Source organism: Carettochelys insculpta, chromosome 14, assembly GCF_033958435.1.
Source record: "Carettochelys insculpta isolate YL-2023 chromosome 14, ASM3395843v1, whole genome shotgun sequence".
NCBI lineage: Eukaryota > Metazoa > Chordata > Testudines > Carettochelyidae > Carettochelys > Carettochelys insculpta.
Genome location: NC_134150.1, coordinates 1,578,106 through 1,598,245, shown reverse-complemented (window position 1 = coordinate 1,598,245; position 20,140 = coordinate 1,578,106). Strand labels below are relative to the sequence as shown.

The 20,140-nt window shown below is 54.3% G+C and overlaps 1 protein-coding gene across 2 annotated transcripts in view; it reads right to left on the bottom strand.

The window, feature by feature from the left end:
- The window catches only part of PLEKHG4 (pleckstrin homology and RhoGEF domain containing G4), a 96,113-nt gene that overhangs the window by 40,231 nt on the left and 35,742 nt on the right, over positions 1-20,140 (bottom strand). For both annotated transcript variants that reach the window (XM_075008816.1, XM_075008817.1), the window contains 6 exons: positions 19,109-19,324; positions 13,324-13,447; positions 12,845-12,938; positions 10,600-10,686; positions 7,595-7,711; positions 1,827-1,925 (listed from right to left, as the gene is read on the bottom strand). In XM_075008816.1, the coding sequence (XP_074864917.1) occupies positions 1,827-1,925; positions 7,595-7,711; positions 10,600-10,686; positions 12,845-12,938; positions 13,324-13,447; positions 19,109-19,324 (737 nt within the window). The remainder of the gene's footprint in view (positions 1-1,826; positions 1,926-7,594; positions 7,712-10,599; positions 10,687-12,844; positions 12,939-13,323; positions 13,448-19,108; positions 19,325-20,140) is intronic.

Genomic DNA, 20,140 nt, shown 5'->3' with positions numbered 1-20,140 from the left:
TCAATCCTCTCATGAGACATGAAGACTGTCATCAAGGACTCGTTTCTGTATCTTGTACCTTCCTGGAACAGCTAGAAATGCCATTACAAACCACACTGACGCAAAGCTGATTCAGTGCCAATCTGCTCCAGCACTGGGACAGGAGACCAGTAACGACATTACATAAACCAATATAAGTCCTTGCACCTTCCACCACACTCAGCTTGACCCCACACTGGACCTGTTTATGACAACAGGGGGAAGAACAATCAGCCTAAGATTCTAAGAACCAGTGCATCCAGAGAGGAATGGAGAGGAAACTAGAAATGAAGCCTAGCAAAGCCAACCTGCTGCTTCAGGGCCGGGTTTCCCTAGCTCCTTCCAGGTCCTGTTCCATAGCAGCAGGCAGAACTTGGCCCTTTTTTGCATTTTCTTTTCACAACAGTGGAACCTGCTTCTTGTCTCACCCTGTCTTTTCTTTACTTCTTGTTCTCTTGAAAGCTGAGCCCCAGCACAAACATTACCCACAGCCAGCTCCCGGAGAGAGCAGGAGGGCCTTTGGATTCTGCCCAAGGTGCAGACAGCAGACCTGTGTGATGGGGTTCAGGGGTCCCCCTGCACTGCACCCCGTCTGCTGGCAGGAGTGACTCTCACTCAGCAGGTACAACAGAAGGTTTATTAGACAACAGAAGCCCAGTTTCTCACAGAAGCGACAGCACAGCAGCCAGAGACAGTCCTTCCAACCTGTTCTGGGGGGAAGATCCCGAGGGGTGCCCCTCTGGGGTGTAGCTTTCCCCCTCCTCAGGCTGGCTGCCTTCCAGCTCTCCCTTTTCCTAGCCTCTAACTGCCGACCCTGATTCAAAACCCAGCTCAGCTCCTCCCTGCTCTTTGTTCAGGCAGAGGTGTTACCTGCCAGTTGTAGCCCCAGGGTCATCCTTAGCCACTGGGAACTGCTGCTTGCCTGGGACATCCAGCCTGACTCACACATGCACTCCCCCCACTCCATTACAACCTGTTGCAGTGAGACCTTACTTGGATGCTAAATTGAATTGCTCTTTTTAATCTGTTGTTCCTCTAATTCCGAAAAGTCTCAGCCTCTGTCTGCAGGCAAATGCTTAATCCCTCCAACCCCAGTGCTTTCAGGTCTCTCCCATTTATTCTGTCTGCCTGCCTGTCTCCTTTACTGAGAATTTGAGTATTTAAAAGAAAATTAAAGTGAAGCAAGCGACGCATGCAGCACTTAGCCCGAGCTGTCAGGAGTTACAGTCGGAGCCAGGCAGACCGGCTGGGGAGGAAGGTTGGAGTCTGGAGTGCAGGCTCTGGGCTGGGGTGCCGAAGGGGAGCAGGCTCTGGGGGGGAGTGACGTGTGCAAAGGGAGAGTTTGGGGGTGTGGTGCTTACCTGGGACACTCAGACAAGGGGGGGATCCTGTGGCCGCTGCATGCTGCTGCCCACAGGCACCGCCCCCTCACCTTCTCATTGGCCGCAGAGGTGCTCAGGGCAGGGCCAGGGCCCCGAGACAATCCCTCCGGCAGGGCTGCAGGCGCACACCACGCGTGGCGTGGACCCAGTGGCAGGAAGCGGCTGTCGCATCACGGCACAGCTGGCAGGGGCCCCAGGGCCATTTCAAGTCCCCCGGGGACAGCAGGCACACTGCCGCGGACATGGAGAGCGCGCAGGGCGGCAGATGGGGCTGGAGGAGAGCCCTGGCCTCAAACTTTTGTGGAGCTGGGCCCCAGGCCCAGGAGTAGGCCCGGTGCCCAGGCACCGTAGGCCCACAGACCTTGCCGCCCACGTGTGTCATCTCCTGCACTTGGCCTTTGTCCAGCCCTGGAAGACCCTGCTTACCTCTGCTCCTTCCGGTAACCTGCAGGACTCCGCTCGCTGAATGGCCCCCTGCAGGAAAGCACAAGCGCCCTGACAGCCTTGTAGCAAGTGTTCCAGTTTCTGAAGGGAGAGGAATGAGGCAGAGGTTACCGGCAGCACGTTTGCTCCAGGGCAGAGGGCAAACAGCGACCTGCAGGGAGCTACGGGGATGGGGAGAAAGACCGGGGCGGCGGGAAGAACCCCGAGCGAGCTGACAGCAGGCGCATGAGGCCTTCAAGGCTCTGTCTGCAAGGCCACCAAGTCACTTTTAGAAAATCAGTTGGAACACGGAAAACTGGTGGGAAAGATTCTGTGAGGAAGGAGCCACGCAGCACACACAATCCTCATGAGTTGGGGTACCTCCCGCCTTCCTGAACACCAAGCGCATACCAGAACCCCTCAGAGCACAAGCACCCCCTGTAAGCTGAGCGCTCGGACGCCCACCCAGGAGAGGTTCAGGGGCTGCCCAGCTGGTTAGCAGAGCGCCCACAGCCGGCAGTGTGTGTTTCTGCTGGGGGTGCACATCCCCACATACCTTGTTACCTGTAACAAAATGTATTCTGCACTTGGATGGGAAAAATTAGTGGCAACCTTGCGCTTAGGCTGCTGGCTGTGCTACGTCTGATCTGTACCACCCTGTGCTTTACCTGTCAAGTAAAAGACACAGCGACAAGTCCCCCTGTGTATTAGATGCCCGGGTCACCTGCAAAAGCGCAGCTGCACCCCGGAAGCTCACCCATGGGTGAGTTAAGCTATGTGGGAGTCTGAAGGCCAGCACTGAGCCAAGGGGCAGGAAAGATAGAAAACAGCTCACAGCTCTCAGTGTGGGGTGACAGATGTGGGAGCTGTACCCCAAGGCTGTGCCATTGGACCCCAAAGACTGGGGCAGCAGCTGAGCCCTGTTTAGGCTCCAGAGGTTTTAAAACCCCCAGTGATCCAGAGGCTCGGCCTTACAGCAGCCCAGTGGGCAGCAAACAGTGGGTGTTTGAATGGGACCTGTGAGAGCAGGGTGTTAGAGAGAGAAGGTGAGCGAGGGCATGATGCCAGGTCAGACCTGAAGAGCTCCACGTAAGCTCCAAAGCTAGTCTCTCACCAGCACGAGCTGGTCCGATAGAAGATATTACCTCACCCCCCACGTGCCTGGCTACGGGCCCAAGACAGACTTGGCTACCGGTTTTCATGTCTTGCGTATGGGGGAGCTGCTTTAAAGCACAAGTGTAGACAGATCACTTCAGAGCTGGTCCAACACATACCCAGTTAATCGCCACCCCACACCAGGCTGGATTTGTCAGTGCCTGGCTTCTTAGAGAAAAGCGATCTTGTCACATTCTCTTAAGGGCTGCTTTTTTCCCAGAAGGCGTACTGTGTTCATAACCTGCTGCCCATAAAGCTACATGGCCTTGGTTTATGAGGTATGGACCTTGGAGCGACAGAAAAGCTGGACCACACATTTCAAACTTCGATACGTGACCTACTTAAGCTATTCGGCACATCCAGGTGGTGCAATGTTAAGGCATGGCACCTGGCAAACCTCCCCAACGAGATACAGATGATTTATACCCTACAAAACTTGCATTCTCAGCTCTCCTCAGGGACAACAGTGGTACATGAGATATCGTCCCTTAAAAGTGTTTTTGATCCAGGTCTGAATGCTGTCGTCGTCTGCCTGGAACCAGTGAAATTTGGAGGCAAATTCCAAATTCACATGTAGGTTCTTTTATATATTTTTTTAAATGAATAGGAGCTGTTTGAAGGTGCTCCCAGGTTTGGAATGTTGCAGGCTGCTCCCACCAGAGAGAGATGAGCGATCAGGATGCTGGTGAGCTCACCAGAGAAGTTAAATAAATAGTGTTTGTCACGTGGTTGCAGAGCTCCAGGCATTTATCACTTGGGTCATGGTCACACTCCGCGCGTACTTTAGCAGCCGTGCAGTCGGATTCCTGCGTGACCTCCCCTCTCCGGGAAAGCGACTGACTTTCAAAGGCAAGAACTGTGACACAAGAGATGGTCCTCGAAGGCAATAGTCTTCCCCGGTGTATTTCTGCAGCGACTTGCTTCCACTTCACATCCCCACAAGTTCTTGGAGGGCACTGGGGACCAGCGGCCCCTCTAATTTTTTCCTTCCAGGTGCAGAATAAATTGTGCACTTGCACAGAGGCATGGGCGCGTGTATACCACCTGTAGAAACTCACGCTGCTGCCCTCTGTGGGGGCTCTGCCATCAGCTGGGCAGCACCTGAATCTCTCCTGGGAGGCCGCCCAAGTGCCCAGCTTACAGGAGCGCTGCTGGAGACCACTTTGCGTTTCAGAATGTGGTGGGGATGGCAAGGGAGGCAAATGTATTGGACTCTCACTGGAGAGGGAGGGACTGGTTGTGCACCTGAAGGTAGAATGAAAGTGATCATGAAATAAGAGAGTTCATAATTGTTAGGAAAGGGAGAAGGGAGAGCAGCGGAATAAGGACAATGGACTGAAAAAAGGCTTTAACAAACGCAGATATCTGGGAAGAAAATCTGAGACATAAAGAAGTTCAGGAGAGGTGGAAAGTACCCAGTATTGAGACCTATCGGCAAGTTAGCCCAATGTGAGAGACAGGAAGAATAAGAAGAGTTCAACAGGTCTCCACCAAAAATTCTTTAATGGCCTGAAAATCAGAGAGGAATTGTACAAAAAAAATAGAAAAAAAATTGCCAACATTCTACTAAAAATGGCTAAATATTCAACCTATTTATAAATGATCTGGAGAAAGGGGTAAACAGGGAGGTGGCAAATGTATCATCAGCGATGATACTGAACAGCTCGAGATAAAAAACAAGCCATCCTGCAGCACCTTGAAGGCTAGCAGTTTCACTAACTAGGTGACGAGCTTCTGTGGGACAGACGCACTTCCTCATCGAGTTCAGCTAGCTGAAGATAGTTAAGAACAAAGCATGCTGTGCAGCACTTCAAAGGGATCTCATAAAACTCAGTGACTGGGCAACTGCAGAGAGATCTTGGAGTCCTTCTGGATAGCTTGCTGAAGACATCCACTCCACGTGCATGAGCAAACAGAATGTTAGGAGTCATTAAGAGAGAGATCGAGAATATTTTATTGCCGCTATATAAATTCGTGGCACGCCCACATCTTACATACTGCATACAGGTGTTTTGAGATGAGGCGACCGCACAATATCTTGGCATTGGAAAGGTTCCGAAAAGGACAACAGAAGCGAGGAGGGGTTTGGAACGGGGCCGTGTGGGAGAGATTTAAAAAGACTGGGACTTGTCAGCTTAGAAAAGAGGAGCTAGATAAACTCATGGAGGTTAGGTCTATCAATGGCTATTAGCCAGGGTGGGCAGGGACGCTGCCTCTCGCCTCTGTTGCTCAGAGGCTGGAAATGGACGTCAGTGTGGCCGTTCTTATGTTCCTAAGAGCAAAAAAGAGCAGCACAAACATGTAGGGACAAAACCAGAAAGGCCAAGGCACAAAATGAGTTACCCTTGACCTGGGGAAGGAGAGGCAATAAGAAAAGGTTCTTTAAATACATTAGGAACAAAAGGAGTATAAAGGGAAGTGAAGGGAAGGAGAGCTAATAAATGGTTACAGTTAAGACGGCAGAGGGGTATACATTTTCATAGGGCTTTTGACACAGTCCTCAGGGATATTTTCATAACAAAACTAGGGAAAGTATCAGAGAGGTAGCCGAGATAGTCTCTATCTCCAAAAACGTGTGTTCAGTTCTGGGTCCCAAACCTAAAGAAAGATGTGTACAAATTGGAGGGAGTGCAGAAGAGAGTAATGAAAGTGAGAAGAGGGCTAGAAAGCCTGACCTCGGAGGAAAGGGTACAAACAATTGGCCACATTGGGCCTTGAGGAAAGAAGACTGAGGGTGGATCTGGCAGAAAGGGTGGTGATCAGTTCTTCCTCCCATCTACTGAAGGTAGGACAAGCTACAACAGGCTTCGCCTCTTGGGGCAGCCAAGTGCTGGGACAGGCACTCAAGGGAGGTTGTGGTTTTAAGAAGGGGTTGGACCTACATCCATCAGTGATGATCTATGTTTAACTGGGCCTGCTTGAACGCATGGGGATGAACTAGGTGACCTTTCAAGGACCCTTCCCAACCCTACAGTTCTACGATTTCATGATACCATGTGGTTAGGGAAGGGAAATCTGTTTCTGAACACCTTATATTTGAAGCATGCTGAAATTAAGAGATTCACCCACCAGTTGCCATCAGTGGCACAGCAATATTTTTGGTGACTTCTCGACAGAGACAGCTCAGCGGCTTTACACTGTGCCCTGTGCAATAAAGTCAGGGCAGAAACAAGGCTGAATCCCTTGAAAACCATGACAGTGGCAGTGGCCCAAACAAAGTCAGGCAAATCACATGCAAATGGAAACTTGCCCCCTTTGCACATGCTGCAGATGATCCCTGCAGGGAGTCACATCTGAGATTCACCTATGAAAAGGAACTCGCGCCCTGTACTGGGCATATTGCATCACGCCTAAAGGTACGACTAGGAACGAGACGCTTTGATGCAGGAACATCTCGAAGTGCGGGGGGCGAAGTTTGGTAAAAGCTGTCAAACTTCAGCGCTGGGGTGGTCTTAGCCAGGACAGACATTTCCTCCAAGAATTGAAACCCCCTGTGCTAGGACCCTTTCCGCCTGCCAGAAGGGCAGCCTTTATTGAGGAGTCTTTTATATAGTCCAGGAACTCTGGTTCCAAAAGAAGAGAATTCTAACTCAGATCACGGCCAGGGTCCCTCTAATGTTCTCCACCTATAGGAGGAATAAATTTTGTTCTGTGCACTGAGGCATGTGTGGATGTGCACCCCCCACAGAAACACAGGCTGGTGGCTGCAGGCACTGTGCTACTCAGCTTGAATCTCTCTTGGGTGGCCACCCCAGTGCTCAGCTGACAGGGACCTCTGATCACAGCTGACTGCCTCTTATTGCAGTTCTTATTTGTCAAGCGGTGCTGTTATTCTAATCACAGATGAAGAGGCGAACTTCTCCCAGCCCTGGAGACCTGGGTGCGTAACAGAAGGAAGGAGTCAGTCTCCCCTCCTCGGAGAGGGCAGCCAGTGCACCCTGGTCACCTGCTAACATTGCGGTGGAGAGAGAAGTATTGGGGACAGGATGCCAGGAAGTCAGGGTCGGGCCCAGCAATCCAGTAGCAAAGTCAAGGAAAACCAGAGGCAGAAGCTGGGACTGAGAGTCTATCACAAGGGGGATCTGGAGCGGGAGCAGGCAAGCAGCATGTACTGTTGTTCAGACATCTTCCCATCATGCTTTCCTGGTAAATATATCGGTAACAGTCAATATTGCGCTGTGAGGGGCTGCAGCTCAGCTCTGGTGGGTCTTGCTTCCCAGGGTTCCCTTGTGATTGCCTAGAATAACCCTCTAGCGGCCATGTGAGAGCATCAGCAGCCCTGTCCCTCCCCGGGGTCCCACCGCTCCCTCTGGCAACAACAGTCTTAACTACGCCCAGGTTCAGAGAGCCAAAGTTCCAGTTCTCACAGCCGTGCTGAGCTGGCCACTTGGCACATCCATTAGCACTGACAGGACGGTGGAACAACAAACACGGCCGTGCACAGCCAAGCGACAGGCTACCGGGGAACCAGACCCGAATACCTCCCGTCTTTTGCTGATCTCAGATCGACTTACCGCGAAACCTGCACTAACAACACGCCTTCTCTCAGGTGTGTGGAGAGCCTGACCTTACTCCTAGACACAGCAACGGGCAGGGCCACCGCACGCCTCACTCACCATGCGAAAGCCAAGCCAGTCCTGATGGCAATAAGGGAAGACACCGTCCAGCTCCAGAGGCAGCTGTGTGGCGTCTATGTGCTTGTGGAGGGACTTCATGGAGGTGAGCAGCTCGATCTGAGAACAAACAAGTTATTTCATAGGAAAAGGGAAAATACGTAACACAAGCACATTTACTTATTATAGTTCTGAGGCTTCGCGCCTGCCCAGGCCCGGAAAACCCCAGCTCTGCGAAATCTGGCTGGAGGTTAATGAGCAGGTGCAAAACATGCCCAGGCAGATGCAGCTGAGGTGAGCACCTGTGGGGGTCGGGCAGGAGGCACCCTGAGAGCTGGCTGGCGCGGATTACCGTAGCTGAGAAAGTGCGTTATCCAGGCGGGGAGACAGCAGACTGGACAAGGGGCCTGTCAGAATGGCCCTGCCAGGAGGGGCTAAGGGGACAGATAATTTCTTTGAGGGATTCAGGCAGGAAGGGATGGAGCTCTGCTCCCAAGCCGCCCCTGGGGAGGAGGGTAAGAATGTTGTTATCTGTGTGTTGGCTCTAGAGAGGGGGCATTACTACCGCAGAGCCTAGAGCCGGGTCTGCAGCCCTAATGCCAGAAGAGACAATTTTTCAGTTCAGTTACAAAATCAACCCTTCAGGAGCCGCAGCACACGGGAATACGAGACAATATAACTAATAACGAACGACGGACCGTGCTTTTGCCGGCATCTCCTTGTTCAGGGGAGGATATGCTGGCGGCTCGGCCGTCCAGATGTTACCGTGGCCTCGCTCGCTCCCAAAGGAAAACCTGCCAAGGAGACGTACCCACCCCACAGAACCGGAAGGGACCCAGTCAGGTCGTCAGGTCCAGTCCCTGGCACTCACAGCAGGGTCTGTTGCCGTCCCTGACCCACTTTAGTTAATCTAACCTGCCCCAGAGCCTTGAGAGGCCCCTCCAGGATTGAATTCCCAACCCTGGGTTCCTAGGCCGCTGTGCTGGCGACACAGGGAGCAGGTCTGACAGCACCGGGCTCTCTCTCTTTGCAAACCACTTGCAATGCCCCAGGGAACAAGCGTTAGGCCCTGGGGTGTCAGAACCGGGTCGTGTCTCTGTCCGTAGGGCATCAGGTCGCCCGGGGTGCTCCGTGTGTTCTCTGTGTAACAGCCCCCAGAGCAGGGGTGTGTACGCGTGACTAGGCCCTACGGGGGAGACACGGTGGGGAAGCGGTTATTTGGACCCCGCTGTGGTGCCGTCACAGGCAGGCGTCCCCACTGCTCTGTCGCACAGGTAAGGAAATCGGCAGGGAGGTAAAGTGAGTCACAGGAGGAGGCGTCAGCCGCGCCCAGCAGGAGGCAGCTCAGGTGACACTGGTGCCAGGTTCCCCCTCACGCCTGCGGCACAGACGGGCACCCAGGCAGCTGGGCTGCAGCCAGGGGCGGGCTGAGCAGGCTGCACCCCATGGATCAGGGCAGGGAGGAGTGACCAGGGCAACAGGCAGGGAGATAAAGAGGAGGGCGTGACAGGGAGCAGACTGACCCCAGCCTGCTCCTCCCCTCTACGTCCAGCCCAGACCCCAAACCCAGCTTCTCCCCCAAGCCCCACTCATCCAGTTCCTTCAATCTGCGCCAGGAGCCATTTGCCATGTAGAAAGTATCCGAGGCCCAGTACACCCCCACCCACTGCTCCAGTCAGAGGCCATAGCCAAGCTGGTGTCACCCGAAATATGTAATCCCCACAGCGAAACCAGACCAGACACGCAGAGAGAGCCTGTAGCGCTGAGCTGGGAGTGGGAAATTCAGACGCCAACATGCAGCGTTCCCCCAGAGATGCCAAGTTCCTGTTTTCTCACACGAGCAGATTAAAAAGATTGTGACTCTTCATCTTGGAAAGTAACAGAGAGGGAGCCATGCTAGTCTATATACTATCAAAACCAAAAAGCAGTCCGGTAGCACTTTGAAGACTAACAAAATCATTTATTAGGTGATGAGCTTTCGTGGGACAGACCCACTTCAGTCTGTCCCACGAAAGCTCATCACCTAATAAATTATTTTGTTAGTCTTCAGAGTGCTACCGGACTGCTTTTTGGTTTCATCTTGGAAGAGACTATGAGGGGGATATGACAGAGCTCTACAAAACCATGACTGGTGTGGAGAACGGGGATAAGGAAAAGTTACTGACTTGTTCCCATAACACAAGAACTAGGGGTCACCCAATGAAATTAGTAGGGAGCAGGTTTTAAATGAACCAAAGGAAGATTTTCTTCAGGCAGAAACCTGTGGACCTCTTTGCCAGAGGATGTTGTGGAGGCCAAGACAATAATGAGGTCAAAAGAAGAACAAGCTGAATTCATGGAGGTTCAGTCCCTCCGCGGCAGTGAGCCAGGATGGGTGGGAATGGCCTCCTGGCCTGTTTGTCAGAGGCTGGAAATGAGCGACAGGAGGGATCACTTGATGATTGTCTGTTCAGTTCGCTCCCTCCCCGGCACCTGGCATTGGCCACCGTCAGCGGACAAGACGCCGGGCAGGATGGACCTATAGTCTGACCCAGTGCATCTTGTTGTAAGGCCAATGGCCCCAGGTCATTGTCAGGAGGGAATGAACCTGTGCTCTTAGGGGCTAAAGCCATACGCTATGCTGCATGAGCTAAAAGCCCAGTGGCTCTGAGCCAAGGCTGTAGAGCAGAGATTTCACTCTCCCTTGTCGGTGGCCTCAGTGCCTCTGGGTTTACTTCATGGTCACTCTACCCTTCCTGCTACTGTCTTATGGAAGAGCACCGTGGGATCCCGACCTTCATGTGCCAATGTGGGAATGTCAGAGTGGGCAATAAAAGAAATGCTACCAAGATCTACTCCGTTCCTATAACGTTACAGCTCCTTCAGCATCACACCAGAGAGAGAGAGACCGACCACAGGCCCAAAACCCAGAGCAGCTCAACCGAGATCTCCCCACGGTGAACACTGTTCAGCACTTAACACGAGCACCAGGCGCTCCCCAGCCATTGCCGAAGGAACGGTTCCGTTACCTGCACCGCTGTCGGCTTCTCCATCCGAAAGGTGAGATCTCGTTCAACTAGCAGCAGAACTCCATGAATGCAGTGAGGCACCGTGTCCTGGAACAGAGACCAGAGCACAGGTTCCTGAGGGGCTGGAGGACTTGCTTAGCAGCATGCATCATTAATTGTATTTCAACACCTGAGCACGAAAAGCGTTCTCCAAACAAAGCCGAAACTGAAGAGAACAATCCCCCCCCGAGGGGCAGGTAATTGTACCTGGCAGTGAGGCTCAGCCCCTAAAGAGAACATATTCTCCAGGCTGGTAGGGAAAGATGGCACAGAGTCAGGTTCAGTGTCCCCTGTCAGTGAGCACTTGGAGGCTTGGGCGGACGGCCAGGAGATTCAGCTGCCGCCCAGCTGATGGGCAGAGTGCCTGCAGCCGGCAGCCTGTGTTTCCATAGGTGGTGCCCATCCGCATATGCCTCTGTGCACAGAACACAATTTATTCCACCCACAGATAGAACAAAAAATGAGCGGGGACCCTGGCCAGGCCACCTGGATGCTGTAAAAGAGCTGCCCTCCATGGCAGCCCCTGGACCTGGAAAGCAGCAGTCTTCCTACAGTGCCAGTGATTTCGTGTTCTTTGGTTAGCTGCACCCAGCCGGGCACCAGACTTGCCTCCAGCCACTCCCGTTGCTGGACGGAGACACCAAATGGTGAATTCAGGCTGGAGCAGGAGCAGGAGCAGGAAAGGGAAACGAGGATGGTCAGGGGAGGCCTGGGCTGGAACTCTGAAATCGGCAAGTGGCAATCGAAAGTGGCACACAACCACACCCCCTGCTCTGTGCAACCAGCCTGAGCAGAGCTGCTCTCCTGGGAGCTCCATTTCCGACTGCAGCACGCCCGGCAGGTCCTGGACTGGCCCTGAACCCGGACTTCCCCGGCACTGAGCTCTTCTGACCCACTGGAGGGTTACGAGAGGGGACTGAAAGGCCGACTTAGCCTCACACAGTGGAGTCTGCGAGTGGAGTGGAGAGGTCTGCAGGGGAATACCACGTGAGGAGCTCCTGAAGGACTGTGTGGGCGCAAGAGCAGCGGGGACAAACCTGAGCACACGTCTATGGAAAGGAGAAGGCGTCTGGCCCACGGAGGGGAGATGCTCTGCAACTGCTTCCAGGAGGAGGAAGGGGGCGGGGGGAACCCAAGCACCTGGGGGGTGGACACACGTATCCACAGGACCGGAGCCCCTGCGACAGCAGGGAACTGGACCCAACGACCCACAGAGATCCCGTCTCGTCCTCTGCTCTGAGTGCCCCAGGCCCCCCGAGCACGATGATCGCGGGGCGCCTCCTCAGGCGCAGAGCAGGCTGTGAAATGAAAGGGCAGGAACCCGCCCTCGCAGCGCAGCACCCGAGATGCCCTCCTGCCCCCTCAGCTGCGGGAGGAGACGACCAGGCCCACGCAGCCCTTGCTCTCTGGGGGGCCGAGGGAAGTGCCATCCACACAGCCAGCAGGCTGCCCTGCCAGCACACGCCCCTGTCGCCGAAGCCTCCTCCCGGGTTCATTCGGAGTCTGAGAGTGTGCGGAAGGCCAAAGAGCAGTGCAAGAGGCACCTGCTTCACCACAATTCACTGCAGCTACAATCGTTATCTCGTTTGGCTTTCCCAGCAACAGACAGGGAATCAGGTCAGATCGGCATCCAGGCGATGCGCTTGGTTTTCCAGCTGACTGACGGGAAAGCCTTTGACTGGACCCGATGTTATGTTACATCTGGTACCTCTCTCTCTCTCTCTCTCTCTCTCACACACACACACACCCGCCCCAGGATGCACTCCTTCCGACATAAAGCACCGTCACCCCGCCTGCAGGGACGGCCCCACCAGCCCCAGCCCAGGCCTGGCCTCCCCACTGCCAAGCCACCCCTGTAAGTGATGGGGCGCCGAGGGTTTCATGCAGCTGATGGCTGAAAATACAATCTCAATGCCAAGAGAGACTCGCCGGAAACACGGCTGCACCTTCCGAGCGGTGTGCCGGGGCCAGCCCTTGCCAGCCTGGGGGCAAGGCACTCAGCTGTTGTGGCAGCTGTTTCTTTCCCGGAAAGTCAGGACTCCTGCTTTCCCTGGGGGCTGGGGAGTACAGGCCGGAGGGTCCGCGTGAAACAGGGCAGTGCTCCATTTTCGGAGCACAGCCAACCCTGGGATGGCAGAGATGGATTTCAGAGCAGCCGGCAGCAACCACCACCCCAAAGAGCCCAAGACCTTTTCTACAGGCTCACCTGCAGTAAGCTGAACGCCTTAAAGAGGGCAGGAACAGGGGAACAGCGACGAGCGTCGACCAGCACGGTTAGGCCTAGAGCACGGCACTCTGCCCTGTGCGGGAAAGGGAAAAGGGCATCAGTGTGTCACTGTCACTGGGCGGCCTGGCCTGGTCAGGCGGTACTGTTAATACGGCGTACTGTGCTGGGCCCAAGGTGGCCAGTGCTGGGCTTGCAGAGGGTGTGGGTGCACTGGTAACATGCTCTGCCCCCCCAGCCCATGGCCTTCCCCCTCCTGCCCCTGCTCCCTCCATGCCCCAGCCTTCCCCACCCCGTGTCCAAGGAATGAACTCAGCACACCTGTTGCTCGTGTGGGTTCAGAGCTCTTTGGAGCCCCGGCCTCCTGAGGCCAAAGGCAGCCAGCTCCCCTGAGCTCCCCCACCGCTAGGTGCCAGGGCAGTTTGCCTGTCTTGCCTGCCTGGGCGGGAAGCATGGCCCACCTTGGGATGCTGTGTAAGTAGAGGAGGAGGCGCACCAGCTCCGTTGTGTTGCAGTGCGGGTTCAGCCAAATTGTGTTCCTCGTGGTGACGATGGCCACGGCGCGTCCACATTTGTCTCTGGTGCCTGGGAACGCGAACGTGTTTTCACATCTGTGATGTGTCAGAGCCTGGAGGAGCCCCTCATCCACCCCCAGTTACCCCTCCAGCTGCCCATCTCACTCACAGCCCTCAGCGGTTCTCTAGCAAACTGCCGCATTGCGCCAAAGGCCCCTTCCCCCGCTTCCCAGCCCCACAGAACTGAACAGGCAACCTCTGCAGCCCCCCAGCGCCAGGAGAAGGCCAGGAGCAGCCCTCGAAGCAGCACCTCAGGGAGGCCAGGCTTGCACGTGCACGGTCTCTAATCAGGATTCGTTGCAGTTATTGGAAACAGAGATTCATGGAATCAGAATCATAGAACCCCAGGGCTGGAAGGGACCTCAGGAGACCATTGAGTCCAGCCCCCTGCCCAAAGCAGGATCTACACAACTAAATCATCCCATCCAGGACTTTGTCAAGCCGGGACTTAAACACCTCCAGGGATGGGGACTCTCTCGGTAACGCATTCCAGTGCTTTACCACCCGCCTGGGGAAACGGTTTTTCCTAATATCCCACGTCAAACCATCGATTCGGGTCCTTGCTCAGCACCGCACAGCGTAATAAAGCTCCAGCTTGAAGGGGCTAAGGCCCAGTCGGCTCTCAGGCGGGCTGATGAGCTGGCAGCTGATTGCTGGCAGCCGGGAGGAACTGAAAGAGATTTGAGGAGCCGTGCGCGGCCTAATCAAATTCGGCCCAAGTGCTCCCGGGGAGGGAGCACAGCCCAGCATCCCAGCATGCAAAGCAGCAGGCTCCTGTTCAGCACAACGCCACACAGCAGGAAGCAGCAGCGCCTACTCCTGCGCCAGCACAAGGGGGAAGGATCGGATGCAGGACCCTCCCTTGCCTGTGGGGGAGCCCATCCCAGCACGGCAGAGACAACGGGTTGGGATCCATCCTTCACGACAATCATTCCGGTGGCACAAGTTCTGAGGGGATTTAACAGGCTAGCCAGCTTCTCCACCAGGAAAGCTGTGAGCTGTGTTAAGTGGGGTCAGCCTTCCACAGTTCTGCGTTGAGAAGGAAGCACAGGCCCCCAAGTGGCAGTGTAACTGCACCGGAGCTGGGCATGCCGAGTTCCAGTCCAACCTCTTGTACAATGCAGGCCAGAGACCTGCGCCCACGTGGAGCCATAAAATCGTAGAATCTGGGGCTGGAAGGGACCTCAAGAGGTGATCGAGTCCAGCCCCCTGCCCAAAGCTGGATCGACCCCAACTAAGTCATCCCAGCCAGGACTATGTCAAGCCGGGACTTAAATACCTCAAGGGATGGAGATTCCACCACCTCTTTAGGCAACGCATTCCAGTGCTTCACCGCTCTCCTGGTGAAGAAGTTTTTCCTAATATCCAACCTACATGTCTCCCCCTGTAACTTCAGACCATTACCCCTTGTTCTGCTGAACAGCCTCTCTCCATCCCTTTTAGGGCAACCCTTCAAGAAGTTGAAGGCTGCTATTAAGTCACCCCTCAGTCTTCTCTTCTGCAAACTAACTAAGCCCAAATCCCTCAGTCTCTCCTCATAGGTCAAGTGCTCCAGCCCCTTAATCATTTTTGTTGCCCTCCGCTAAACCTCCTCCAGCACATCCACATCCTTTCTATACTGGGGGGCCCAGAACTGGATGCAATACTCCAGATGTGGCCTCACTAGTGCCAAACAGAGGGAAATAACATCTCTAGATCTGCTGGAAATGCTCCTCCTCATGCACCCAAACATGCCGTTAGCCTTCTTGGCTACAAAGACACACTATTGACTCATATCCAGCCTCTCATCCACTGTAATCCCCAGGTCCTTTCCTGCTGCAGTGCTGCCTCGCCAGATGGTCCCCAGCCTGTAGCAGTGCTTGGGATTCTTCCGTCCCAAGTGCAGGACTCTGCACTTCTCCTTGTTGAACCTCATCAGATTTCTTTTGATCCAATCCTCCAATTTATCTAGGTCACTCTGGAACCTATCCCTGCCTTCCAATGTATCTACCTGTCCCCCAGCTTAGCGTCATCTGCAGATTTGCTGAGGGTGCAATTCATCCCCTCATCCAGGTCATTAATAAAGATGTTGAACAGTACTGGCCCTAGAACCGAGCCTTGCAGCACCCCACTTGAAACTGAGCACCAACCAGACATAGCAGCAGTGATCACCACCCATTGGGCCCGACTGTCTAGCCAGCTTTATATCCACCTTGCAGTCCATGTATCCAATCCATACTTCCTTAACTTATGGGCAAGAATATTGTGGGAGTCTGTATCTAAAGGTTTGCTACAGTCAAGGTATATCACGTCCTTTGACTTGTCCATGTCCACAGAGCCTGTTACCTCATCATAAAAGCTAATCAGATTGGTCAGGCACCACTGGGCCTTGGTGAATCCATGTTGACTACTCATGAACGCTTTCCCCTCTTCCAAGTGCTCCAATATGGAGCCCTTGAGGATCCCCTGGATGATGTTTACGGGGATTGAGGTGAGGCTGACTGGTCTGTAGTTCCTTGCATTGTCCTTCTTTCCTTTTTTAAAGGTAGGCACTGCATTTGCTTTTTACCTCAGTCATCCAGGACCTCTCCTGATCTCCACGAGTTTTCAAAGATAATAGCCAAAGGCTCTGCAATGACAACTGCCAATTCCCTCAGTCCCCTTGGATGCATTCAATCCAGACCCGTGGCTTTGTGAGTGTCTAGCTTTTCTAAACAGCTCTTAACCTGTTCTTTCCCCACTGAGGGCTGCCCACCTCCTTCCCTTACAGCACTGCCTAGTGCCGTAGCTGGGGAGCTGACCTTGTCAGTGAAGACTGAGGCAAAAAAGCGTTGAGTACTTCAGCCTTTCCCACATCTGTCACCAAGTGACCCCCCTCATCCAGTCTAACAGCTCGGGCCTGGATAGAGCAGGAGATCTCCCAGCCTTGACTGGAAGCCACGAAAGGTGAAGAACCCGCCACTTCCCTCGGTCGCTTGTCCCAGTGCTGTTAAGACCGGTGCCTTCTTGGTCCAGTTTGAGTTTCCCGCCACGTGGCGTATCCATCTCTCTCTGCTGGGTGAGAGCGCCTTTGAGCAGCCATTCTGCTGAAGGTTCTCATGCGCTGTCAATAAGTCTCTGACATGGGCTGAGCCCCTGAAGTCTCTCACGGTGAGGGATTTTCCCCAGCCTGTGGCCATTTCTGGGGCTCTTTTCTGTGTCCTTTCAACACCCTTTTGAAATGGGGACGGCAGGCTGGATGCAGTCTCCTGGTACCAGTCTCAGCGGGGCCACGCGCTGAGGTGAAATTACCTCCCTACGGTCACACACTCCTCCTCCCTTTATATGGCCGAGGGCTGCCACAGCCTGTTAGCCCACAGAATTGCACAGGGAGCTCTGCTGAGGTGCATGTCCACCCTGCCTCCTAGCTGAGTTGCCGCTTTCCAGGACCCCACGCCCCCACTCTCCAGGTCTGGCCTGCATTCCTTGTCCCACACCCTGCATTTGGCTGTATTAAAATACATGCTGTTTGAACGGACCCAGCTTTCCAAACGCTCCAGCTCATGCCGTCCGACTACTCCAGCTCCACGTAGCCACGTGCCTGTGAAAGCTTGTCGCTCTCAACAACAGACGCTGGTCCACGCAGAGATACGACCTCGCCCACTTTGTGCCTCTATCCCATCCCAGGATCAACACTACCACAGGTGTCAGCTTATGGCCTTGTGTTGGGAATCCGAAGGCAGGCTACGTGTGTGGGGCAGTTCTCGCTCTGGGGGGCCTTGCAGAGAGCAGAAGAGATGGGCATGGGCGGGGGCGGTGTTTGTCGGGGAAAGCTTCCCAGCACTAAAGCCAACCAGGAGCACCCATGGCTCACTGCTGGACTGGGACTCTGTCTAGTGGCAGTACTTGTCACCGTCCTTTCACACCACCCTAATGGGTCCTCACGTCTGTCCCATATTACTCTCAAGTTCCCTATTCCTGGCTTAAAAAAAAACTTGCTGTGGCCCACAAAAACACTGGGCAGCGGGTCAGACCATTGAGGGGCTTGGGCCTGAGGCTCACAGAAGAGGTGGCTGGTTATATTGGGTGGATGTCACTCTCCCAGGGATTCCAGCTCAGGGTGCTCTGCCTGACCCCGGTGAATGAAAGGCAGGGTGCAGCCATGCTCTGGGAGACAGGAGACTTGCGTTTCATAGACACAGAGCTTCCAAGACCAGGGACACCATTCCTTAGCCATCCTGGCTAATAGCCACTAATGGACCTAACCACCATGAATTTACCTAGCTCTTTTTCAAACCCGGTTATAACCCTGGCCTTCACAGCCTCCTCGGGCAAGGAGTTCTACCTTTTGACTGTGCACTGTGTGAAGAAGAATTTCCTTGTATTTGTTTTAAACCTGCTGCCCACTAACTTCATCTGGTGCCCTCTAGTTCTTGTATTAGGGGAAGAAGTAAATAAATTTTTGCTTGTTCACTTTCTCCACACTGCTCATAATTTTATAAACCTCTCTCATATCCCCTCTCAGTCTCCTCTTTTCTAAGCTGAAAAGTCCCAGTCCCATTAATCTCTCGTCATCTGGGACCCATTCCAAACCCCTCATCGTTGTAATCACCCTTCTCTGCACCTTTTCTAATGCCAGTATATCTTTTTTGAGATGAGGTGACCACACCTGCACGCAGTGCTCTAGACGTGGGCGCACCACGGATTTAGAGAAGGACAAGAAGATATTCCCCATCTTATTCGCTATCCCTTTGTTAATGGCTCCTGACATCCTGTTTGCTTTTCTGACGGCCGCTGCATGCTGCGTGGATGTCTTCAGAGAACTATCCACAATGACTCCAAGGTCTCTTTCCTGACGAGTAACAGCTGGTAAATCATACTGTCTGTATAGCTGGGGTTATTTTTTCCACTGCGCATTACTTTACATTTATCCACATCACCTTTCATTTGCCATTTTGTTGCCCACTCACTCAGTTTGGTGAGATCTTTCTGAAGTTCTTCGCAGTCTGCTTTGCTTGTAACTACCCTGAGCAGTTTGGCGTCATCTGCAAACGCTGCCACCTCACAGTTTACCCCTTTCTCCAGATCATTTCTGAGTGAGTTGAATGGGATTGGTCCTAGGATTGACGCTTGGGGAACTCCACTCGCCACCCTTCTCCATTCAGAAAATTTACCACTTCTTCCTACCCTCCGGTTCCTGCCTTTTAACCAGGTCTAGGTCCATGTAAGGGGCTGGTGCACATGTTTGTTGACCGTCTTCTCTCTGCTTTTGCCACTCCCCCATCTCTCCACCCCCACAAGCTGCTTTCCTCCATTCATCCCTCTGCAGATAAACTCTCCTATACTCACTGCAGTGTGTGTGTTTACTCTGGGGGTCAAACCTGTGCCCCTGGGGTGGAAGGGAGATTCCCTGCTGGAGTCCTGTGCACACCTCTGTTTGACGCAGCCGCCAGCAGGGCGGGTTTGGGCTTGTCCGTGGGGATGCTGGGTGACATTAGGACTCCTGGGTGCAAACTACCCAGCCCTGAAGAGCAAGTTCCCCTTTCCTGCCAGTCCCTGGCCGGAGCCCTGAGGCCCACATTTCAGAACTGCTTTTAGTGAGCGGAATGGGCAGACGCAGACAGTTAACAGATTGCCCCAATCAGCAGCACACCCGCCTCAGCCCTTCCGTAACTCAGCGCTCCCTGCGCAGCGCCCCGGCACAGGCACTCACCTGGCAGACAGGCCACTCCGCTCATCAGCACTTCCAGGTTCACCTCCTTAGCAGTGGTGGGTGCAGTTTGAAAACTCTGGGGTACCGTGTAGGAGGGGGGCTCCTGGGGAGCCCCTGCCACTGAGCCGTCCTCCTGGGAACAAACTCCCACCACCGGCTCCCAGGAATCCACACCAGCGCCTTCCTGTCTCTCTTCTCCCCCCGTCAGCACTGTTCCTGTAAGAGAAGAATAAGCCCCGTGGGTGAGAGACCACCCCCCGGTCAGGAGGGTCAGAGGCCAAGCTCTGGACACAAGAGACCAGCTAGGACACCCCAAAGGTCTCCAACAGCTAGTCCTGTTATTCATTCAACAGCTGCGGCCACGGCCGCTCTCGCGACGCAGTTCCTCCACAAACAAACAGAGGCACAGTGGAGCTGCCGAGTTAGCCCGCTGCACCCAGAAAGCTGTGTTTCTTCGACCGTGCTTGGCTGGGATCGCTGGGATGGTATCGCTCGGGTCCAGCCCATATCACGCCCAAGCTCCCTTTTCCCAGCCGTTAGACGGAGTTGGGCCCAGCGTTCCCGCTACCTGCTTTCCCTCCCTGGATGGATGGGTGCCCTGGCCGGAGCACAGAGGAGAAAAGGAGGTGCAGCTGCCCTGAACCGACAGCGGGGGCCATGAGCTGGGGCAGGGGCGGTGGGATTCTGAGTCTCTCCAGGCTGCAGTCCCCATGAGAGTGAGCACTTTGGATGAGTGACGGTGTCATTACAAGCAGGGGGTAACCGGTGCTTTACAAAGGCCCCCCGGGGAGGGTTACTGGCCAAGCTGTGTCCATCCAAAGCCACAAGGAAAGGTCGCCACACGGCCAACGACAAAGAGGGACCTGGAAGGAGTCCGGCACACGGGAACATCTCATGCCCATCTTCCCAGCGGATGCCCAGCCCTGCCCTCAGCACTGGCCATTCCTCGCCCTACCCAGGGTAAGCACCTTCTCTGCCTCTGCCCCTAGACTGCCACCCTCTGCGCCAGGTACAAAAGGCGAGAAAAGGCCG